Here is a 25,871-nt window from a genome sequence, read left to right as displayed (position 1 = left end):
ATAGGAGTCCCAAGCTACTGTAGAGGATCACAGCATTGTGCAGCTAGCCTACACTTCAGCTAAATTGAAGTGTTGTAAGACTAAAAATTCATTCAAACCTAGCATTGAAGAGTTTCATTGTTTACAATGTCAAACACATCTTTTTTTTTTTTTTTTTAATATCTGTGTACTCCTCAGCAAATACCTATATACATTATAAGGGGTACTTTTATTTTTTTTCCACCGACTGAAGGATTGTTAGCAGATGAACAATGAAATTGCATCATATCGATGAGGATACAATGAAATGTACTATTGATAAGTTGGGTTTTTTTTTACCTGAGTTATCACGTCATACCAGATCATTGCAAATTGTGCACAGTATTAAAAGTAGAGCCCTGTATCAGCAGGCCTTTTCTCTAACCTAGATCTGGTGATCCCATTTATATTCAAATGCCAAGCTGTTAATATAATGTATTCCAGTAGATTTAAGTTTTCTAGTCAGAGCTCTGGATGCCTCAAAATATAATAACCACAAAGTTGGTAGTGCCCCCCTGTTTTTTTAGAAGCAGAGTTTTCACTTGTAGTTCATTCATACTAGTCTACATAAACTAAAGAGTTGGTTTTACTGAGGGTGAAAAGATGGGGATTTTTTTTTAACTTGAATAGCTACAGGATCATCTTATTTTCGTTTGTTTCTGGTAAGAGTCCTTGATGTTTCCTTGACATGGTATCTGAGGCCATTATAACATTTCTCTGTACATTTTTTTTTCAAAATAATTGAACATTTTCCAGATTTTAGGGGGGGAAATCTGTACTGCATATCTTGGCATTTTGTTTCATCTATTTTAATTCAAATTCCATAGATGTTTTGCTTCTACAAAGACAGTATACAGGGAAAATTGTGTCAACACATCACACACAGCATAATAAAAGTAATATATTAATCTTTTCCAATAAACAGACCAAGCAACAGCTTAATTTTGTACCATTATCATAAAGCTATATCAGTGAACAGCAGCTGAACCCCAGATGAAACCATTAAAAAAACAACCTTGTCAATGTTCCAAACTGGCAGCAAAATCAGTAAGTTACTAAAATCTCTTAAGACTAAAGAGCCTGGCTTGCACAAGTTGTCATTAATATGTCAACATTGCCTACAGTTTGTTTTCTAAATAGAAGGAAAAACTTAGTTACCACTGTGGAGTAACTGTTGGCCAGTGCTGATTTTTTAATGGAAATCACTGTAGGTGAAGCGTCTAAGCACAGCAGTTGGGGAGTAGGATTTAAAACCTCTTAAAATGTATGAGTGTGGCTCGAGGGACTGTCTATGGCAAAATTTGCATCGTTTTAAATTAGTGTTCTAGGTACCCACTCTGAAGTCAGACAGCTCACAGGGCACTATTTGTGACTTAGATGATCAAGCTCAGAATTTCACATAATAGGACCAAATTACATCCTTAGCAAATGTAAGAAATGCAATTCCTTTTACAGGTGCTTATTTCCTCTAGGGCAAAAGTATGCAACTAAACTTTGCAATCACTTTTGAACAGAAAAATAGCAATGATAAACACTGAAAATAATGATTGAAATAAGTGTGTTTTTTCTCTACAGCTTAGAACCGTTTAAAAAAAAAATCAATGTCCCACAAAGATAACAATAAACCCCAAACAGCAGGCAGATTATGGAATTTACTGAAGGCTATTACAGCATTACTTATTTAAAAATAACCAAACAAACCCAGGCTCCAGAAACATTACTTAAATAAATGAAGCTTACAGGATAAAGCATATTTTCATTAAACAAAAGAGATATTTAATTTGTTAATCTTTAATTAAGGGACCTCTTAGCAGAAAACTGGAATTATACTGATAAAAGCTTTTAAGAAAGGGAAAAGATGGCTTTTCTTCAGTGACACATTAAATCTGCTATGGCTAGTTGTATGCATGTATGTTGTGCGCAAGGAGAGAGACATTTATATGCTTGGTTTATGTTTCAAGGAGAAGTCCTGTAATTGATGGCATTATAAAACCTTTTAAACTTAAATACATGTCTCTTGAAAAACTGAGTCCTCCAAAGTAAAATAGTATCTGAAATTGGCCTATTCTGGCAGCGCTTCACTCTGCAGAGACAGCCATCTTCCTGGTTCATGAAAAACAGAAAGAGGATCGAACTCCCACTTTAAGGTGCTTTGGGCAGATAGCATAGCAGGGAATTGAGATGCTCTATTGAAATATTTCTTTTAGCTTCCTTTATTCTTAAAAAAATGCTGATGTGTTTTAAAGACAATAAATAATCTGCATCCTGCCAAGGCCTATCATAACTTCCCACTTTCTGTTCCTCTTGGCTATTTCTTTCTCTCGGGCCCAGCAGAGCGCATTTTGTCTGCTAGTAGTTGGAGGTGTGAAGGAATGTCTGGAGGGTTTGTTGCTGAGAGGGGGAGAGAAGGGAGCTAAAAGCGTATGTTGGGTTGTACTTGAAAGATTCAGTCAGGTAGGAACTTTGGATTTGGGGAAAGGTCTGGGCTGAGCCATGAAAAGAAACTGTTTCAAATAATAGATCCTAGGGTGAAGATTACTTGCAGTCTTAAAACTTCTGGAAACCATGGGGCAGATTATTTCTTATATCTACTTTACACCCCAGAAGTTCCATTTAACTCAGTAGGCTAAGTGATTGTCATGTGGCGATGCTCCTCTCAAGTCCAAGGAGGGACACTGATTGACACCAGCACAGTTACCATCTACCTCACTGAGTTACACAGATGTAAGTGAGAGGAAACCCAGGCTCTAAATGCCTCCACTGAATTCAATGGAGTTGTATTTGCTTACACCAGGGCTACAATTAATTGCTAATACCTTGTTTCTCCAATTAAATCTAATTGTTTGCTCCTGTCTTTAATGATCATCGGGTAGCAAGATGACACTCTCCATGTTCTGAGGAATTTTATTTTAAAGCTATTACTTAATTCTGAAATTAACACCACTGATCTGTTGAAATTGTGAAATTTTAGAAATGTGCACATTTCCTTTTACATGTTTTATGTCTAGTTGGACACCAACCTGACTAGTTCAGGCTCCCAATCTAAACCCTGCTTATAGAATTATTTAGATGATGAGCAAAATTTTCAGAAACATTTAAATGATTGAGGCTCCTAAGTCTCTTTTTTCAAAAGTGACTTAGGCATTTAAGACTTCAAGTACCACTGACTTGCTATGAAACTTAAGTGTCTAATGACCAGATTTTCTACAGTATTTAGGCACCTAGAGATGTGGATAGGCAAATTGTCGGATTTTCAAAAGCACTGAAGCAGGTTACATGCCTAGTTGCCATGGGAATCAATAGGAGATAGGTGCTGAACCAGCTTTAGTTCATAAAGGTGTTATACACTTTTGAAAATGGAAGGTAGGCTCCTAATGTGCTCAGATGCATTTGAAAATGTTACCTGATGTTTTAATCCATTCTCAGAAGAAAGCAGCTCAGGCATCTACCTCCCACAGGCTGAGATATACCTGGAAAAATTTAGATAGCTCATCAATGCTGGAAAATATGGACCTCGGGGTAAGTAAAATCTGCCACACTCTGCTGAAACACATGGCTGTTTGATTTCCTAATTTTGAAGGATCTGAACAAAATGTTGTATTGAATATTTCCTAAATCTAGCCACCACTCTCAGGACTTCCAAGACTGAGATGAATTCTATTTCAGAGTGAATTATGCAGTTATCACGCCACCCTGCCTTCTGCTAGCACTGTGTCTAATACAAAGATGGATTCTGGGCACAGTTACTTTTCCATCATGTGGGGTACTCAAAAAAAAAAGTTTTACCTTAGTTAAAAGGATAAGTTTATGTTAGTATCTATGGTACAATATTCCCTTATACTTTGGCTTGGCAGAATTCAATTTTTATTTTTTCTAATTTTTGACACATAATATCAATGTTTATTTGTAAACTTATTTTTATCCTTTTAAAATTTCACTATCATGTGAAATTATGGGGGTGGAAGCAACAACATATGTCAAAATATACAAAGCGACCATCCTTAAATCAAAATCTAATAAGTTTGCAAACAGCACTTTTTGTACTGTGACTATTGATAAATTTTGCTGCCATCAATGGAAATATTTTTTCATCAACGTGTGTGTATGGAGAAATCAATGTTTATAGGCATTTACCAATTAAAAATCTAATCCTGTCTAGCCTACCTATACTTTATATAGGAAATAACTGGAAAACTAGAAATACTGAGGTAAATTTGTAAAGTTATCTAAGGCAATTGGCATATTTTTATGAGTAGCCACTTTCCTAGTAACACAGCCAGTACTGAGCAAAGTTGAAAATGCTTATGGGAAAAATGAGAAATAGCTGAGGCCCCCTGGGTGCTTCCCTATGCCAGCTGGAAGAAGGCACCACCATACCATAACTCACCTGAGATCTGACACACTCATTCTGACAACAGTGAGTTGGGGCAATCTATGTGAAAAAAGGCATCCTGTAAGGTATCCTATTGAAACTGGTAACATGCCAGTGATTAATATTATTGCACAATTTAGCTACAGGTGGTGTATAGAGAATTATAGCTGTGTGCTGGAAATATGGTCTTAAAATATGTTTGGCCAGCAGTGCATAAGCCTAACCCAGCCAAAGGAATGTTGTTTCATTGGCTTCACGGTGTTGTCAATGTAAATTGAGCAAGGTGAGGACAGACATATAATGGGAGTACATTTGAAGTAAACACAGCCATAAAACTAGCAGGTAGGGGAGATGACCACTTACCAATCACAATGGGGTATGTTGTACCCTCAGTAAGCCTCCCTGGCTCTTAAAACAGAGACAATGGACTTTGGAAAATATAAGAAGAAACATAAAGCCACTTTGGCATCTATCACCTGAGAGAGACAAGGGGCCAGAGCTCTTGAAATCTTGATCCTTCAACCAAGGGGGGAGGAAGAAGAGGGTGAAGTCTCTGGGAACTGACTGTAGGTGAGAAACCTGCTTAGACAAAGATTGTAACTTGCTGAAGTTAAGTTTTAGTCACTAGAAAGTATATTTTGTTTGTTACCTTTCATATCTCTTTCACTCCTACGTGAAATCACTTCCAATTAGTGATCAGTAGCACATTAGCCATGCTAAATTATAGTCAAAGTACATTTTGCCACATTTTTCTTGTATTTGTTAATAAGAGTAGTATATATTTCAGTTCCGTTTGTGTGCAACACCATATTTTCTCACAACTTAAAGAAGGTATTCAAGAAAATAAATGTTTTAAGATTTATACTATATCACACAGAAGATGTAAAACCTCCATAATTGTGCACTAATGTATCATGTAGGAAATTTCTCATTAGACTCCTTCTGCATGTCATTGTATGGGCAGAAGCATGAGAACTGAGGGTCCTCAAGTTTTCTTACTTATAGTTGCAGACATTGTTTTTATTCATATAAATGTTTAATCCAATTCTGAAATGTTCCAAGTTATTTGCTTCAATAAAATCTTGCCTCAGTTAGTTCCACAAGCTAAACCAACTATAAATGAGTTTCTTTCATCTAGATTAAATAATGCATTTTAACGTGAGTGCTGATGTTCTTATTTATCCTTTTCCATAATACAAGAACACCTGATTGACCCTCTCTGCGCAAATTATTGTTCTGTAGGACCTTGATCCTATGAGTTGAGTACCAATCTTAACTTCCATTGAAGCCAGTGGAAGTTGAGCACTTTAGTGAGGGTTGAGTACCCTCAGTTTCCACTGGCTTCAATAGGAGTAGAGGGCACCTTGCAGGATCCAATGCTCTATGAGTATCATATCTCCTAAATTACCCTAATCCTTTTAAATCTTTCCTTGTTTTCACTCCTCACCCCATTCCATGCTTCTATTCTTTTTGTTGCCCTTCCCTGAGGGCTCTGTTTACTATGCCCTTTTGGAGATGAGGGGACAAGAGCTGAATGCAGGCTTGAAGGTGAGTACATTCCATTTATTACTGTTTTTCTTACTACAGTCTAAAAAAGTGCTATGCAACTTTTACAAAAAGCACCTCCAGAATTTAGATGCTTGATATCATTGTCATCTGAGGAAGCTTAAAAGACTCCAATATTAATTTGTCACAGGGATAGCTTTATTTTGTACCATGTTCTGTTCTTGCTGCAAGAGCAGTCATGACAATAGATGTATAACTGCCATCTTTGTTCTCATTATTGGTGTAAAATTGTCAAGCGACTGGATTAATTTTATGCTGTCTTTCTATGCTTGCTGCAGTCTTTGTTACAAGACAATTAAATATATATTGAGAACAAGAATAAACATATATTAAAAACGGGGGATAACTTTGCTCAGAACTAAAATAGTTACATGGAAAAATCCTCTGTAAAATATATCAATTCCCCTGAATCTCCTAAGACTATAACAAAATAAAGATGCAAATCTATTCATTCTCAGGACACTTTCTACACAGAAAGATAAGGCGGAAATGGTGAAAACTTAACCCTTAGTGCTGTTCAGAATGAAGTGTGAAATTTAAGAAGGGTTTGAACTCCTTTCTCTTAAAGAGCATTTTATATGCTGACCAGGCATTGAGCTTAGTGGAGGGTCACAAGGTGTAACTGAAAACAAGCCTATTTTCAAATGGATTGTAACTCAAGGCAAAAGTTGGCCAATAGGGTGAAAGTGAACTTAAAAGGAAAACCTGTGCTTCATCTACAATAATGTTTTCCTCTTTATTTTTAAATGACTAAACATTTTAAATAAAAATGAACTCTTTACAATTAAATTAACATCTTTCTCTAAAAGTCTACCAAGTATAGGGAACAAACTGTAGAAAAAAGCTACAGAATGGTGTCTGATAGCAAAACTTTCACTGACATGCATAGAGTCAGGATTTTTACCTAGAAGCATAGAGGTAGGGTCTGAAATCCACATTTAAGCACCTAAATAAGTGGTTTCATTTTTAAATGTGCTGAGTACCCACCACTGCCCATTGACTTCATTGCTTTGTGAGTGTCTTGCCTCTTAGAGCTACAGAAGGGCATTCAGTGTACATTCAAGGACCATTCAACTACTATGGTAGTTCCTCTGTGCTTCTTAGTATTCATTTTATTCTAAAGAGTATTTGTTTTACTTGCTCATTCATTTCAAATATCAGACACCTTTCTTCATAAAGTCAGGAATAAGGACTATGCTTGATTTCAGAAGCTCAAGACTTTATCTCCAGAAAGCACTTACGTACTGCATCAAATCTCAACCAGTTCACTTGTAACACCTGTGTCGATGCAACCTTCCACCAGTAAATTATAGGCTGACCCCATAGGCTTTTCTGTGTGGGGGAGAATGTGAGAAGCTAGGATTTGTTTGTTGTGACATAAATTATTATAGGAGAGTGTCACTAATTAGGCTGATGTACGAAGAGGAGTCATTCTATTTCTGGTGCTGCCTCCCTGTCATCTTTAATTAACAATGGCTTTTTGCTACCCTATCCCCCATTCCTTCTGATTTTGTGCAATGGCCATTTCGCCCCCTAAGAAATTATCTATAAAATGTGGAAAAATTACAAAATACAAAACTGGACTTGGAGACAAACAGGTTGCATTTGAATGATGTTTGTTTTTTTGCTTCAGTCCAAAGTGTAGCAATTATGAGATCTGATCATGGAAAACAAAGCCTGCAGGTTACCAGTTAAAATCCAGCCTAGATTGCTCGTGGCCAACCTCCATGCTGAGATCTATGTGACGATTGGCCGATGGGCTCAGTGAGTTTCTAATACACAGATAATGGCATCCCTAAAATCACCAGCATTCTTGGCTCTAATTAGCATCTTTGTTAGCAGTTACAATGGAGGCCAAGAACTGAATGAGCATGAAGTCTGAACTTTACACACAGGTGGCCACTACAGTTCAAGGTTGAGAAGAAGTACTACTCAAGTTGCAGTGGGGGAGGTTTAGGTTGGATATTAGGAAAAACTTCTTCACTAGGAGGGTGGTGAAACACTGGAATGCGTTACCTAGGGAGGTGGTAGAATCTCCTTCCTTAGAAGTTTTTAAGGTCAGGCTTGACAAAGCCCTGGCTGGGATGATTTAATTGGGGATTGGTCCTGCTTTGAGCAGGGGGTTGGACTAGATGACCTTCTGGGGTCCCTTCCAACCCTGATATTCTATGATTCTATGATTCCTGTTGCATTTGTTCTGCATATAACTAAAGGACTTTATTGCTCGTGAAACATGCTGAGTTGGCTGCTTTCTAATTTCACTTAAGAAAAAAAAGCCGAGTCTGTCTTCCGCTTACTAAACTAGTAACTAAACAGGATGTTTGTGAGCTGTAAATATTGTGAGCCCTACTAGTGAAATTATTGCTATAGAGTCTTTCAGCTGTTTTGTCCCAACACCACCCATAAAATTTGATCTGGTTTACAGGGAAGAACTAATGTAAGGCATAACTAAAACAGTATGTTTATTTTACTACCTGGTTCTGATTTGTTTCTATGGTGTCAAATGTAAGATTTTCCAGAAACTTCATGTTAGACCTTTGCTAGAATGAAACAGAATAGCTTTCCTAACAAATTTGATCCCTGCATTTACTTTACCAACAGATTTGTAAGCTTTTTCCTATTGCTCTACCTCCACCAACTCAAAGGCATAACTTCAGAAGGACAGCATGTAGCTGGAGAACAGGGCTCAAATTGGAAAAGACAAAAGCAAAGCCCAAATAGTTGTACAATTTTTCTACAAGAAGACTCTAAGCTCCAGATTTCAAGATATTTAATGCAGGCAAGCAAAATTGATCCATAATAGTATACTCAGAGCCAAATTAAAGCAAAAAGTGTCATAATGTATCAACTTAAAAACTGGGGAGGGGGCACTGACCACCCTGAGGAAACTACACTACTTTAGAAGCATATTTCATTACTTATCACTGGTCTCCACTCCATTTCCCCTTATCTGCCCTAAGTGAATGCTATAGCTTAGAAACATCAGCATGTGACAATCTACTAGAACATCTCACGTGCTATGATTCTAGTTAGGTGCAACTATGCAGTGCCTCATTTGTATATAATGACTAATGTACACCCTGGGTATTTATATTAGAAAAGTCCTTTTCAAAGTGTAAATCAAAGCTAATTAGATATATTCACGTTACCAGAACCACAGAAGTCATTTTGTTGCCCTCTTGCTCTACACAGCCCAGGAGCTGAAATCAGAGTTCAGTTTTCATGCTTCAGGAGTGGACTTCTTATCTGTGTATGTGGCACAGGAATGAAGCTGAGACTTGAATAGGACTCTTTGTGGTCCAAAGGCTTCTTATGGACCCTGGTGGGCTCTAGACTGCAGCTCAGCTATGTGCCAAAAAGGTGGCTCCTTCTGGCAGAACCCCATTAGGAGCTGTATAAAGCTTTTTTCAATGAGAAGCCACTCATATCATAGAGCAGGCATATGCCACAAGTTACTGTAATTCAATGAAGGCAGTGTTTGTGATATGGCTAGCACGAGCCCTTACCAGTTCTTGTAGGAAGTGTAACACTCTTCCGGGGAATGACAAACCAAAGCCTCTTCAGCTGTATCACCTGCAGTTCTGAGGTGGCACATAAAGCAAATGGTAGAATCCACTCATCTGCTTCTGAAAATCCCTGTGTCTGGGGTGTCCATTTTTCTTTTAATGAGTCTTTATAAGATGCTGCAAGTGCCGTTGTGTCTGTCTCTAGCTTCCTTTAAGCTTTAGTTCACTGTCTGAGAAATCAAGTTTTCTATAGGTTTAATTTAACTTAATTTTGGACCTATTTTCCCTCCTTTTTCTTTTGTTTTAGCTGCACCTGAAGGTGCAAGGACTGGTTAAAGAGTTGATAAAAGTATGAGTGGTTTGGAAATTATAGCCACTCAAAGTTATGAAGATAAAGGCAATTACTAAGATTCCTATAAGTGGCTTTTTTTTTTTTTTTGCAGGGGGCAGCAGATAGTTTCTGCTGTTACAAGGGCTAGACTAAAATAACACAGATTATCAACAATCATATACCACCATATGGACATGTGGTCTGTATGGCAATTCCAATGCTTCCATTTTCACTTTTCACCCTGCCAGTTCCCTGGGTTTTGGACCATGAAGTGACCAACATTGATATCACTGAGGGACACAATGAATGAGAATCTGAGGTCATGAAACACACAAGAATATTTAGACCAAGAAATATGAAGGAAATTTTTTACACACACACACTTTCTCTCTCTCTCTCTCTCTCTCTCTCTCTCTCTCTCTTTCTTTTTCGTTGTGGGCAAGCTGCAGCATTTCCAGTTACAAAGAAGTAAAAATATTAGGCCAGCTCGTCAAATGATGTAAATCTGGCATAGCTCCTTTGAACAATGGATTTATGTCAAATTATACCCACTGAGGATCTGAACCGAATTTTCTTTTTAAAAATGAAGAGTGTAGCTGAGGCTTTATTGATGGGTGCAGTATCATGGGGGGCAATTTGCTGACCGTGTTGGATAGCGTATTTCCATTGTGGGGTTAGCCAGTTATGCTATACAGGGGGCTGTTGGAATATGCTATACAGGGGGCTGTTCTATTTGTGAATGTGGTGGGGGAAGAGGCCCAATAAGGACTGGGAAGAGAAAGGCAAAGAAAGAAAAGAATAACCTTGATTAAATGAATCAGCTGCACTCTGTAACAAACAAATCACAAACCTTTTCATTCAGCAGCTTTTCACAGAGGTGTACAAGTTTGCAATCTGTTAGCCTGTAAAATGTTTGGAGAAAAGTCAAACATACTGTATCAATAAATGTTTAGTCAAAGCAGACATTTCTTTTGTACCTTTTTATAAAAAACCCTGCCATTTTTCAGTTAAATTACCATAGATAAAACTGTTCATGTCATTGGAAAAAGAATCTACTGCTCTTTTCCTTGTTCTGCTGCTTCTGCCAGTCCTGACAACTAATGACAAGAATTCCTCTGGTAATCGCGGCAAACAATCCATAAAGAGAATGGACTGTACGGTTGGCTCACATGATACAGAGCAAGTAGATTTTTGTTCCCCCAATTTCCAGCATTTCAGAGCCTCAGATGCTGCACATAAATAATTGATGACCCTTATGAAAAATTAAACATTCAGGGCAGCTCAAACTCATTCTCCAGACCTACATTTGTGCCTTCCCCATTATCCCTTACTGATTCTAAACAAACTTAGCAGTTTTTTTTTAAATGCCTTTCAAGCACGGACAGGCCTAGTTTAGAATTGTTCCATGTCTTTCCAAGGTAATTGATCCACAATCATACACAACACACACAATGTGGCTAAAACAGAAATCCTGGAAAGAAACTGAAAAAATCAAAGTAACAATGACCAGAAGCACAAGAATTAGAGCTAGGCTGCTAGACATTAGCAGAGAATCTAGCTCATTAGGTAGAATAGGAGTTTGCCTTTCAAGAATTCAGCCCAGATTCCTTTGTTTGAAGAATAGTTTCCCTTCTTTTTTTAAAGATATACTTGTCATAACAGTAGACAGTCCTGTTTAGATATTTTGCAGATGTGAAGACTTCACAGTTCTAAGAGCCGGATTCTGCCCTTTAGATATGTATGTACAGCTCTGAATGGCATTCAGAAGCAGAAACTGGCCTTAGGAATTTAAAATGAGAGCTATACTAGGTAGTAATATTACTTTTAATGCACCAAATTCTATTTCCCAAGATGTTACTGAAGATTATCTTGCTACTCCCAATATATATATATATGTTTAGTTAAACATGGTAGCCATGGGAGCCTGATTAAAAAGGTGTTCACTCCTTTTTGTAATTGCAGCTTTGCTTATTTCAAAGGATAACATCTACAGTCGCTATACTGTTTAACGGACAACACTTTTCCAGTACCAATTGGAACCAATGGGCGGTCACTTGGATATAAAAAAGGTGGGTGCTGTCAGTGGAAATGGAGATGGGCAACTTGACCATAGTGTTGGGGGACAAGTCTAACGTTGATTGTGTCGTCATGTTTCCACCCCAGAACAGGTGGTGTCCTGTGAAGCAGAAACCTCTGCTTCACACCAACAGGGTTTCATTGGATTCAATTGCTTTCTTACACCTGGAAATCTGTCTGGTTGTTTTTACATATGGACCAAAGAAAATAAAAATTTAATAAATAAAAAGACTTAGCCTGTCTCTCAGGGAAGTTGCACTGCAGTTTTTAATCTTCACTGTGACCAGACTGGAGCTGGTAGGCCTCAGTTTTCATTATAATTTGTCTTTCGTGGATTCTGAGGGTGCAACTGGCTTCCTGACCCTACTGGCAGGTTCCAGGCTCGATTGTCTCTCTGGTCATCTGTTGTGTGTGTATCATTGGATGAGGGCTGAACTGTAGCTGAATCCATAGCTGCTAGACAGCGACAGGGACTGCTGGTGCTCCTTGGCCGGCTCTGAGGCGTAGCTGGGAAACGTCTGTGCACGAGACACCTTTGTTGAACTGAGACTGTGACCTGGAAGGAAGACAGAGAGCAATGTATTATGAATCAACTTACTGAGCTTCAAAAACAACTGAGCTGAAAATGTCCTCTGAATAGGCTAATAAGATATTAGCCATAGCTCTTTCTGAACTGGCAACATCCTCTATACAAACAAGTGCATCAGATCCATACTGTATTTGGACACTTTTAGCCAAAAACACTCAGACAGAGGAGAAAAAGAACGAACCAAGGCTTTGGCTTCATTTTCGGTTCTCTTCCTTTATTTCCTCCATGAATCAAATTAATAAACACTGATTTATTCATATTTACACCCTTGTTCCTGGGCTTTTCAGTAAGGGATACCTCCAACAACCCCCGGACCCCATATGATTCGATTCTGTACTGTTTTAGGTGTGCACATACATAAGTTATTTGTATGAGTAATTTCAGGAGCAGGCTGTTATGGGAGAGAGTGACTGTAAGTGGGAGTCATCCTTGCTTTCCCCACATGAAATGACTTTTTATTTTATTCACTAACAAACAAAATATATGCCATTTTTCACAGCAACAGTTACCATGGTCAAGTTCTAAAGTGCTCTTTTAGGAAAAAGGCTATGTAAGTCTCACTAGTTCTTTTGGAAGCTCTGGAGAGCTTTCACCAGGACAGAATTCAATTAGTTATATCCTTAGTTAAATCCAATTAGTCATGCATCCGATGAAGTGAGCTGTAGCTCACGAAAGCTTATGCTCAAATAAATTGGTTAGTCTCTAAGGTGCCACAAGTACTCCTGTTCTTTTTGCGAATACAGACTAACATGGTTGTTACTCTGAAACCTATTTTAATGTAGTAAATAGCCTGTGAAGTCACAATAGTTCTTCATGTGGATCAGCTTTGTTTTTAAAAACCTCTAAGAGATCAGGTTCCTTGAGGAATATTTTAATGTAAAAAGAAAAGGTGGCACCTTAGAGACTAACCAATTTATTTGAGCATAAGCTTTCGTGAGCTACAGCTCACTTCATCGGACGCATACTGTGGAAAGTGTAGAAGATCTTTTATACACACAAAACATGAAAAAATACCTCCCCCCACCACACTCTCCTGCTGGCAATAGCTTATCTAAAATGATCACTCTCCTTACAATGTGTATGATAATCAAGGTGGGCCATTTCCAGCTCAAATCCAGGGTTTAACAAGAACGTCTGGGGGGGGGGGTAGGAAAAAACAAGGGGAAATAGGTTACCTTGCACTTCTACACTTTCCACAGTATGCATCCGATGAAGTGAGCTATAGCTCACAAAAACTTATGCTCAAATAAATTGGTTAGTCTCTAAGGTGCCAGAAGTACTCCTTTTCTTTTTGCGAATATAGACTAACACGGCTGCTACTCTGAAACCAATTAAATCCTTCAGTGGATGTTGAATTACACACTATGACTAGGTATCACCCACACCTACAATTCCTGTTCATTCCCTCTTATGCACTGTGCTCTTCCCTTACCTTTCTTTCTTCCTGTTCCCTTTACTTATTTCTCTCTCTCCCAAACTGTTCCTTCTTTCATGATGCCCCTTGTGCTTGGAACAGTCTCCCTCCCTCTTCTTGTCCACCTTCTTTCTTATTTAAAATCCCTCTTCAGCACCCATCTCTTCCATAAATTCTTCCTCACCATAGATTCTTATGTCCTCTCCCTTACTTAAATTGCTGTTTAGATGTGTTGTGTCTTGTTTGTGTTAGACTGCAAACTTTTCAGAGCAAGAATCAGGTCTTATTTTGTGGAATATCATGTATATTTATGGTGCTTTATAAATACTCAGTGGTAATTAACTGAGTTAATAATTCAGAACTAATGGAAACCCCTCCTCACATGAGTAAGCCCATTGTTTTAAATGGGATTACTCCCATATGTGATACTCCATGCAAAAGTGGCTATGAGCATAGACTGTTTGCATGCTAAAGTTGCATTTAGAAGACATGAAGGTTGGGTAAAAACCAGCATTTTGCATTTGTACTTCAGAATTAATCTGGGGTGGAACATGGTCCATGTGTTTGAACTGTCGCCTGATTTTAGAAGGTTAATATTGTTATTTTGAATAATATGGATTATAGGCTAGCCAGTTAATCTGATCAGAAGATAATAAGATTCTTCTCCCAGTGGGACAAGTGGGTCACCCCTCTTATGGAGCTTGAGCACTTGAGCCCTCCTCCTATGTCCAAAGTTAGTTTCCTCACCCACAAAATGTTAGGGCACACTTACTCCATAGGCTGGTATGTTTGACATATTAATGCCATTAGCTCATTCTCTGTTATTTCTGTCCTAATTGATTATTTTGGTTCTTTCCAAGTTCCAAATTGTGGTGTACTTGTTAAGTTTAAAGAGGATATGAACTTAGGTAGACTCCATACCACCCTGCTTCAATATATCCTTTATCTATCTATGTTAAAGGTCACAACCATATATGGACCTTATGCTTTAGCTCATCACCACCGATCCAGGTGGAAAGTCCCAAACATATGTACCCTAACTTTACCTTAGCTCAACATATAGGATGTGGCCTGCAGGTCCCTTGCGTTACAGCCAAAAATACTCTAATATGAACCTATAAACCTATTATAATGAAACAAACAATAAAGCCCATAAGAAAATAAGAAACCCATAAGAAAAGATATACAGGGAAGCAAGAAAGCTAGCCCTATAGTCTACAGAACTACCTAAATTCTCTACTATGCTATTGATATGCAGCATGACCTGGCCCTAATTACTCTGAGTTATGGAAAATTTAAATGATGTCCAAAGTCCAAAGCCCTGTAGCAAACCGGTGACAAAACTGGGAATAGAACTCAGATTACCCAGTTCTCTATCCTATAGATTTATCTACCTCAGATGGAAGGTTTGAGATGTAATTAATTATCTACAATTGATAAAACTCTTTTAGTTTCTTAGATCAAAGGATAATTAGTGCAAATTATTATCCACCTTTTTCACCTTTGGAATCCACATTCAAGACTAGATCTGAAGTGAGATTAGAAAGTGTTTATTAAAATGTATTTAGTAAATTTACTATATATGAGAAGGTGAAAGAATAATCCTCTTAGACAACGCAAAATTAAATATTTGCATGGAATGAAAGGAAACTATTTAACAAGTGAATAAGAGCGATGGTTTCACACTGAAGAATTTCAAGATAACTAGCAGTTTTCTAGAATGATTTAAGCCTGAACTAGTAGAGCAGGAATAGCAAATATGCAGCTGATCAGGAATGAGACACATTGCAAAACTTTGCCATAATGGCTGTCCTTGGAAAAGTCTGGCTATGGCCACTGCTGTAAGTCTATTGCTTCATGCAAAATTACAGGTCTCTAAAAGGCAAGGAAATGAGCAACAATATCGAGAGAGAGGAAACAAACAAAACGACTAATCAACCCAGCAACATTAGAGACAATAAAACCACAGACTGCTTTCCCAGTGGCAACTTAATGATCACAAAATCCCTTTTATAGCATGCATAGCAGACTGCATTCTGTCTGTATAGCTTTCCTCACTGGGTTAAATTAACATTAGCTATCAAAATCCTGACTGAGATGCCAAGCCTAAATGTCTTTCTGCTTCAAGGAGCCACTGCATTAAACTGGCAGTGAGGTCTGAACAGCAAGGTAAAACTATTGAAACAGCACAAGCAGACTTAGATAGTAAAGAGTCAATTCTGAAAAGCTTTACTCATACAAGAGATTCAATTGGGACCTTGCAGAGCTTTATAGTTATCTGGAGTTTGCATCATAACGATCCGTTCTTTTTTAACTTAACTCAAACCTATCTCTGTACCAGTCACATGCTCTTATGTTTTTTCAAAGCTTCCAGTGTCCTTTCTGAAGATGTAAAGGCTCGTTCTGTACTTACCTGAAAGCTGGAATGATACAGTCTTTAATGATTCCTACTGGACTATTAATATAGAAATTTTATTGGGTCTTCAAAACTTCACCAGGAAAGTATTATGTTTGTGAGCAACACAGGCAGAGAACAAAGATAATTATCTAATCTAATCCATCTATCCATCCAACATGTCACTAGTCTTTTCTATTCTTTGAAATGCATTTTGCTGTGTACAATGGTAGGCTCTCATTAGAAAAAGACTAGATGGTACACAAAAACATTAATCAAAACGGGAAAGATGATCTAAAGTATTCTACTGCATATTTTGAAACGTATGACGCTAGTGAGAATGTACCTAAAACCAGTCCTAGCTCCCTGTTTGGTTCTTTGTATTCCCTTTAATGGTCATATTGTACCTTCGTTCATGTGTTTTGGTCTCTTGTATAAACCACGCAAAAGGAAAAGAACAGTCCTGGAGCTCACCAGGAGTTGGCAGAAACTGGTCTTTCTTTTTCACAGATCACTCACTCATTCCGAAGGACTGAAGCCAGTTTACTCCCATCTGCTCACTCTGTGGGATTCACATGGATATTTCATATCCATTTAGGTGTTTCCTCACCAGAATCTCCTGTCTCAGTGGAAATCTATGAACAGGCTGGTGACTAATTCTGAAGAGTTAATTCACTTTTGTAGGATTAACAAAACAGCTTGTGGCAATCCATACATTTGTAGACAGTAAAAACTATTGTTCTTTAGTGAGGCAAATTTCATGGAAGCATGATATGGAGGGAGTAAATTTGTGTGAGAGATGATTTAAGTCTGATAAATGATTTTAAGCACCTTTAAAAATTATATTTAACTGCCATTTGAAAAACTTAATAGTATGTGTTAAGTGACAAATCTTGCGCACTCCTTCCACCATGTGCATGAATTTCCCTCTACCATTCCTTCTTGCAGTGGAAATAATGTGATTCCACTCCTCCATAAGTACCACAAGTCCTCTTTTCCCCCCTCCAAAACTTATGCATTGTATATTCCAGACTTGGCCATGTTCCTGATGCTCAAGGATGAGCAGAAGGAGGGACGGGGAAGAACCACCTTACAGAGATTCTCTGGTCTTTCCTGTGGAGCACAGTAAGGCCAAATGAAGCCTATTCCAGGCTTTTAAGATGGAGTTAAGGCTGTGAAGAGACCTAGAGGGAAAGACTCTGTCTCCCTCTACCCCTCATAGAATTCTCCAGTGCTCAGTCCTGTCACTTGGACTGGACAGAGAATTTCAATTTAGACAAAAATAGTCTGTAAATACTAATCTTTTGGGCCACATTCTGCACTTTGCATCACACAGGGAAATCCACAGGAGGAAAAGGTTTCCCTCATGGAGGACCTATGCTTCTGGATAGGCTTTGGAATCTACTCTCCCGGCTTCTTGCAGCCATGTTACCAAAGCCTCCTTTGTTCATCTTTTGTTAGGCCCCTCTTCCAGGGGGGAGAGAGGACTACAGTGCACAGGGGCTTCACTGAAACATGAATACAGACTGCAGGTACATTAACTTTTCAGTGGATTCCCCAGCAAGCTGGGGTGAGGTGGGGTAAGACAGGAGAATAATGCACATAGTGTATCTATCTTCCCAACTCATCACCTCCAGACACTTGACCCAGTGAAGGGCTATCCAGGTGGGTGATTGTTTTTGCAGATGTGGTTCTTTCACCTGTCAGGTGCTGAATGGTAGAGGGAAATTCATGTACAAAGAATTCAAGAGACAGAACTGGGGCCTCAGAGGCTGTTTCATAGAGCAGTAGAATCCTAGACAGCAACAATCCCAAACTAAATTGTGGTAAAGTTAAGCCAACAAAGAAAAAACACCACCAAAAGTGCAATCAAATGATACAGAAAAGTGTGCTTATGTATAAATTAGGGTTGTTGATTAATCACAGTTAACTCACGCAAGTAATTCAAAAAAATTAATCATGATTAAAAAAATTAATTGCAGTTAATTAAATAACTGTTAAACCACAGAATACCTATTGAAATTTATTAAATATTTTGGATGTTTTTCTACATTTTCATATATAGTGTATTCTGTGTTGTAATTGAAATCAAAGTGTATATTATTTTTATAACAAATATTCGCACTGTAAAAATTATAAACAAAAGAAATAGTATTTTTCAATTCACCTCATACAAGTACTGGAGTGCAATCTCTTTGTTGTGAAACTGCAACTTACAAATGTAGATTTTTTTTTGTTACATAATTGCACTCAAAAACAAAACAATGTAAAACTTCAGAGCCTGCAAGTCCATTCAGCCCTACTTCTTGTTCAGCCAATCGCTCAGACAAACAAGTTTGTTTACATTTACAGGAGATAAGGCTGCCCTCTTCTTATTTACAATGTAACCAGAAGGTGAGAACAGGCATTCACATGGCACTGTTGTAGCCGGCATTGCAAGGTATTTACGTGCCAGTTATGCTAAACATTTTTATGCCCCTTCATGCTTCGGCCACCATTCCAGAGGACATGCTTCCATGCTGATGATGCTTTTTAAAAAAATAATACTTGTGTTTAATGTTTGTGACTAAACTCCTTGGGGGGAGAATTTATGACCCCTGCTCTATTTTACCCACATTCTGTCATATATTATATGTTATAGCAGTCTCGGATGATGACCCAGCACATGCTGTTCATTTTAAGAACATATTCACTACAGATCTGACAAAACGCAAAGAAGGTACCAATATGAGATTTCTAAAGATAGCTACAGAACTTGACTCAAGGTTTAAGAATCTGAAGTACCTTCCAAAATCTGAGAGGGATGAGATGTGGAGCATTCTTTCAGAAGTCTTTAAAGAGCAACACTCTGATGCGGAAACTACAGAACCCAAACCACCAAAAAAATAAATCAACCTTCTGCTGGTGGCATCTGACTCAGATGATGAAAATGAACACACGTCAGTCCACATTGCTTTGGATTGTTATTTGGTAGAACCTGTCATCAGCATGGATGCATGTCTTCTGGTTGAAGCATGAAAGGACATATGAATCTTTAGCACATCTGGCACATAAATATCTTGCGACACCGGCTAAAATAGTGCCATGAGAATGCCTATTCTCACTTTCAGGTGACATTGTAAACAAGAAGCATTTCAGTAAGCATGGAAACAAATATGTATCATAACTCAGATCTGGAGCTAACAGGTGATCTGAATTACCATTCCATGAGAAATTCCAACATTTCTATTTTGTTTTCATTCTGAATCTCAATGAAAAAACATTTTGAAATTTCCCATGTAACAAAAATTAATTCAAGACCATTGAATCTTTTAGCTTCTAGACCACTGAAATGTTTCATTTTGACTTTATATTACATTAATATATTACATGTACATAATATTAATATAACATAAAGGTCAAAATGAAATGAATCACGTTTCAACATTTACCAAATGAAACAATGAGACATTTTTCTGTTAAATTTTTTGTCAAAATCCATACTTGCTCCTAAACGTTTCAAGTTCATTGAAACTACATTTGAAACTGAATATATAGGCAGAGTTATTTGCAGTAAATACATTAATTCCACAGTGTTTTAAGCTTCTGTTATGAATAATATTTGTATGTCCCACTTTCTGAGTAACTGTCACACACTAAGTCCCACATCTGGGACCTGGCAAGTTGAGAGCCTATATAGGTAAACTGTCTCCTGCATATTTCAGCAGCTCTGAGCTACTGGGGCTCTTTTCCTGTACATTTCACAATGTGCACAAGACAGACACACACACTTCCATGGTTGTGGTAAAGAGTTCCATTACCATACACTGGTAGGACCCATTCACACTGGGAGAGTTGGTCTGTGACAGACTTATGAAAAGTCTAATTCTTTTCTGTTTTAGGACAGGAAATTGTGTTACATAACTGCTTGTCTTTTTTTTCTTCCTCTCACTATCACAGGATGCAATGAAGCTTTAGTCCAAACCAAATAAGTATACACAATTCATAAAGATAACAAGTGTTAGTTGGCAAAGCAGGACAAAATTAGATTCCTCCTAATCTTAATTAGGTTGGGGGCAGAAGCAGTTTGCTGCAGCATAACACTTTGTGGCATGGTTCTTACATATTACGCTCCTTTAGAGATAAAAAACAAAACAGCAACAACTAATGATAGGGCAGATGGGTAGGTAGGTAGATAATCACAGCTTCTCCAAGGAGGTTAGAAGTATATACAGTGATCTGAGTTTAAATGGAAAATGCAAGAGATTTCAAAATATATACACATCTTAATATATAGGCCTGCCTCCTTTAAGCAATAATTTCCTAGATTTTTACTGGCTGTGTTGATAGGAAATGCACTTGAGTGACTTTAGCTCTAAGCAAATGCATTTTTGTTTGTGAATTTCCTTGGGTTTTATTTTTTTAAAACGTGATAAAAGGTAGCCCTATCCTCCTGCTCAGTTTTCCTGAATTTGCTCACATCTATGTTCCTGCATAACCCCTGTACTCCAGCTCCACACCCTATGACGCCTAAAAAAGTCCCTTCTCTAGAGGTCCAATCCACACATGCCTGCCTGTGATTCCTTCCTTACCTCCCTCCAAGTCCCTCAGCCCCTGCAGTTTCCTTCTTGCCCTCTGGCTCCTTGCATCATCTACTCCATGCCCCCTCAATAGCTCCCCTCAATGTTCCTTGCTTCCCATTCCATTTTTAAATATTTAAAAATTGGCTAGGGGCACACAACTAGCATCTGGGGTGCAGCCCCTTTAACATATTGTGCTGTTGTGGGCAGGGACTAGACCTGCTTGTGTAGTGGGACAGCACCAAACAAAATGGTGACCCAATCCTGATCAGGGCCTCTAAGTGCTGCCATAATACAAATAATAAAAGATAATTACAAATGGGGTGGGTAGCACTGCCAATTATTGAGGTCATCTGACAGCTTCCAAGGTGTGAAATGGGGATAATTCTACCTGCTCATCTAATAAGCATAGTGTTATGAAAAAAAATTCATTAATGTTTGTGAATCACTCAGCACTTTAGTATAAGCACCATAGAAAACCTGTGAGAAAATTCATAATTCTGTCTTTAGAGCAGGGTTTAAATAGTGTGCAGTAAATAAAGACCTTACATTGAACAATGAAGAGAAAACAAAATACAGTAAAACCTCAGAGTTACGAACAAGAGATCCACTTCCTGGACACTACGGTGCTAATAAGCAATGGTCACATAAACACCACTCTATACGAGAAACCTACTGACCGCTATTCCTACCTACATGCCTCCAGCTTTCATCCAGGACATACCACACGATCCATTGTCTACAGCCAAGCTCTAAGATACAACCACATTTGCTCCAACCCCTCGGACAGAGACAAACACCTACAAGATCTCTATCGAGCATTCTTACAACTACAGCACCCACCTGCTGAAGTGAAGAAACAGACTGACAGAGCCAGAAGAGTACCCAGAAGTCACCTACTACAGGACAGGCCTAACAAAGAAAATAACAGAACGCCACTAGCCATCACCTTCAGCTCCCAACTAAAACCTCTCCAACGCATCATCAAGGATCTACAACCTATCCTGAAGGACGACCCATCACTCTCACAGATCTTGGGAGACAGGCCAGTCCTTGCTTACAGACAGCCCCCCAACCTGAAGCAAATACTCACCAGCAACCACACACCACACAACAGAACCACTAACCCAGGAACCTATCCTTGCAACAAAGCCCTTTGCCAATTGTGTCCCCATATCTATTCAGGAGACACCATCACAGGGCCTAATCACATCAGCCACAATATCAGAGGCTCGTTCACCTGCACATCTACCAATGTGATCTATCCCATCATGTGCCAGCAATGCCCCTCTGCCATGTACATTGGTCAAACTGGACAATCTCTACGTAAAAGCATAAATGGACACACATCAGACGTCAAGAATTATAACACTCAAAAACCAGTTGGCGAACACTTCAATCTCTCTGGTCACTCGATTACAGACCTAAAAGTCGCAATACTTCAACAAAAAAAACTTCAAAAACAGACTCCAATGAGAGACTGCTGAATTGGAATTAATTTGCAAACTGGATACAATTAACTTAGGCTTGAATAGAGACTGGGAGTGGATGGGTCATTACACAAAGTAAAACTATTTCCCCATGTTTTTCCCCACCCCCCACTGTTCCTCAGACGTTCTTGTCAACTGCTGGAAATGTCCCACCTTGATTATCACTACAAAAGTTCCCCCCGCCCCCCCGCCTTCCTGCTGGTAATAGCTCACCTTAAGTGATCACTCTTGTTACAGGGTGTATGGTAACACCCACTGTTTCATGTTCTCTATGTATATAAATCTCCCCACTGTATTTTCCACTGGATGCATCCGATGAAGTGAGCTGTAGCTCACGAAAGCTTATGCTCAAATAAATTTGTTAGTCTCTAAGGTGCCACAAGTACTCCTTTTCTTTTAGTAAGTTAATGGATGCTTGAAGAATAAAGGTATGTGAGAGCGTGTCTGTATATGTGTGGGGAGGAGAGGGGAAGAGACAGCTGTTGCATTTTGTTTTCACACATATCTTCACTCATTAGGCCTAGAAATGGTCCTTTGGCCAGAAAAGTTCACAAAACTGGTAACAGCTTTTAATCTAGATTTATATCCTCTAAAGACATTTCCATCATCAGTGAAAGTGCCTTCTATTTATTTCAGGTAAGGCCCACTGGTTGTGGTAATGCTGTTGTTTTGATAGGGAGTGTGTCTCCAGAGGTGCTTCAAGCTGTATATTTTTGGCAGCATCATTGTAAAGAATTATGACAAAAACAGAAAGGCACGGTAGCCATGGTCTTAATTTCCGCTGGGAAGAATGAAACACTAAATTGTTATTGCTGCTGATTTTAGATGGAAGCTTTAATCCTTTTGTTGAGAAGAAATAAAGAATCCTCTTTTTTTTTAATCTGGGTACAGATGATGGTCATCAAATACACTTACAGCAACTTCAAGTCACCTTAAATGGCTTTTATTGTATCAAAACAGGATAATTTCATTTAAAGCAGAAAATAAAGAATTGTGGTTACTCTACTTTGCTTTTATTGGTTAATAAAATTCTACCTACAATTCAATATTGAATATACAATATCTCTTATTAAGCTGTTGATGAGAAACCACTTTTACCTTTTCTGTCCATCATTGAATAGGAAAACTAAAGCAAAGGTTCATACTAGGGTAAACTACTACAAAGTAAACCCATTATTTTGCTGTATGTTTATATTCATGTATTCTTTCATGTGTTCTTTAAAAGCTCATCTCTGGGTTTGATCAAAAATGAAGTCAATGTAAGTCTTTACTGAATTCAACGGGCATAAGAATGGGCTGTCTGTGAGGTACCGAGCATCATAAATGTCTATTTATTTCAATGGGAGTGGAAAGCATTCTCCACCTTACAGGATTGGACCATTATTGTTTATTTTAAGGGTTAATGGCTTTGTCATCAGCTCTCCCCATTTACTTGAAAGGAGTCTCATTTACATTGGTGTCAGTGAGAGTGGAATGGAGATCTTTGTGTGTGAAAACCCATAATACACACACATACACACACACTCATGGGGGGTGGGGTAGGTCCAATCTTACATCCATATAAGCAAATTTTGATTTTGCTCAAAATTTCCCATTGGGAAATCTAAATCTATTTTATTTTGGTCAGTTCGACCCAAATCACAATATTTTGTTTTTTGAACTGACCCTAAACATTTTGTTTTGAATCAGTTCACCCAAGCTACATTCCCTCCCAGTGCATTGCCTTATGGGAGATGTAGTTTGGGCCCCTTTTCTCTCCTATGGTCTAGGCTCCCCAGAGGACTATATCTCCCATAATACAATGCAGATTTCCCTCTGACCTCTGAATGGGGTCATGGGAGTCACACATTCAACAGACTTAAAGTGATGTGTTTCCGGTCATTTCAATCAATTGACACAAAACAGTTAGTTTGGGCAATGTCAGAATGTTTAGTTTTGATTGAAAATATTGAAACAGAACGTTTTCAACATCGTGGTTGCACAAAAAATTTCAACTTTTGTACTGTTGAAAAATTAAGTGCGAGGAGGATTGGGTCGCTTCAGAGTATGAGCCTGATCTTGTGAAGTGGTGAGTATCTTCACAAAAGGTGTTGACAGTGCTCAGGACTCGAAAGGGTTCAAGACCTAAAAAGGGGCATATGTGGTCTCCCAATCACATTGGCTGAGACAATCAGGGACCCAGACAACCCATTATTATGTGATTGTCATAAATATAAAGGGAAGGGTAAACCCCTTTGAAATCCTTCCTGGCCAGGGGAAAGCTCCTCTCACCTGTAAAGGGTTAAGAAGCTAAAGGTAACCTCGCTGGCACCTGACCAAAATGACCAATGCGGAGACAAGATACTTTCAAAAGCTGGGAGGAGGGAGAGAAACAAAGGGTCTGTGTCTGTCTATAGTCTGTCTTTGTCGGGGATAGACCAGGAATGGAGTCTTAAAACTTTTAGTAAGTAATCTAGCTAGGTATGTGTTAGATTATGATTTCTTTAAATGGCTGAGAAAAGAATTGTGCTGAATAGAATAACTATTTCTGTCTGTGTATCTTTTTTGTAACTTAAGGTTTTGCCTAGAGGGGTTCTCTATGTTTTTGAATCTAATTACCCTGTAAGATATCTACCATCCTGATTTTACAGGGGGGATTTCTTCATTTCTATTTACTTCTATTTTTATTAAAAGTCTTCTTGTAAGAAACTGAATGCTTTTTCATTGTTCTCAGATCCAAGGGTTTGGGTCTGTGGTCACCTATGCAAATTGGTGAGGCTTTTTATCCAACATTTCCCAGGAAAGGGGGGGGGTGCAAGTGTTGGGAGGATTATTCATTGTTCTTAAGATCCAAGGGTCTGGGTCTGTAGTCACCTAGGCAAATTGGTGAGGCTTTTTACCAAACCTTGTCCAGGAAGTGGGGTGCAAGGTTTTGGGAAGTATTTTGGGGGGAAGGATGCGTCCAAACAGCTCTTCCCCAGTAACCAGTATTAGTTTGGTGGTGGTAGCGGCCAGTCCAAGGACAACGGGTGGAATATTTTGTACCTTGGGGAAGTTTTGACCTAAGCTGGTAAAGATAAGCTTAGGAGGTTTTTCATGCAGGTCCCCACATCTGTACCCTAGAGTTCAGAGTGGGGGAGGAATCTTGACAGTGATAATTAGAAGAAGGTTTATAAATGAAACAGCAAAACTTTGGTTTTAATTATTTGTTCCAAAATGTAGCAAAATACCTTTGCCTGTAGGTTATACCAAAGATTAACAGGGCCAAAATAGTTTTGCATAGGAGTCAGACAGTTTCATTGTCTTGTTCGAGCTCAAAACTAGCAGAGCTTCATGTGGTTGCAGGATTTTTGTTTTGTTTTAACAAAAGCTTCACAAAGCTCTATACTAATAGAGAGTTGAGAACTGGTATATTAGAGAAAGAAATAGGAAAATGACTGAGGAAGTCACCGGAAGATAACATTTTTCTATTTCCTCTGAAAAAGATGTTTGAATTAGACTGGGAATGACAAATGTAACCTATTTGGTCTGATCACAAAGCAAACTCTGGCAAAAATAAAATAGGCATATAACAAA

General features: G+C 38.4%; 1 protein-coding gene across 3 annotated transcripts in view; it reads right to left on the bottom strand.

The window, feature by feature from the left end:
* Positions 1–811: 811 nt before the first annotated feature.
* The window catches only part of DOK6 (docking protein 6), a 438,959-nt gene continuing 413,899 nt past the window's right edge, over positions 812–25,871 (bottom strand). For 2 of the 3 annotated variants that reach the window (XM_073331713.2, XM_073331712.2), the window contains one exon: positions 812–12,425. In XM_073331713.2, coding sequence (XP_073187814.1) covers positions 12,174–12,425 — 252 coding nt within the window. In that variant the 3' untranslated portion in view covers positions 812–12,173. The remainder of the gene's footprint in view (positions 12,426–25,871) is intronic. The other variant, XM_073331714.2, reaches the window with a different exon arrangement.

This window comes from Lepidochelys kempii, chromosome 2, assembly GCF_965140285.1.
Source record: "Lepidochelys kempii isolate rLepKem1 chromosome 2, rLepKem1.hap1, whole genome shotgun sequence".
NCBI classification, from domain to species: Eukaryota; Metazoa; Chordata; order Testudines; family Cheloniidae; genus Lepidochelys; species Lepidochelys kempii.
The sequence above is the reverse complement of the archived record's forward strand: the minus strand, read 5'-3'. Positions and strand labels throughout refer to the sequence as shown.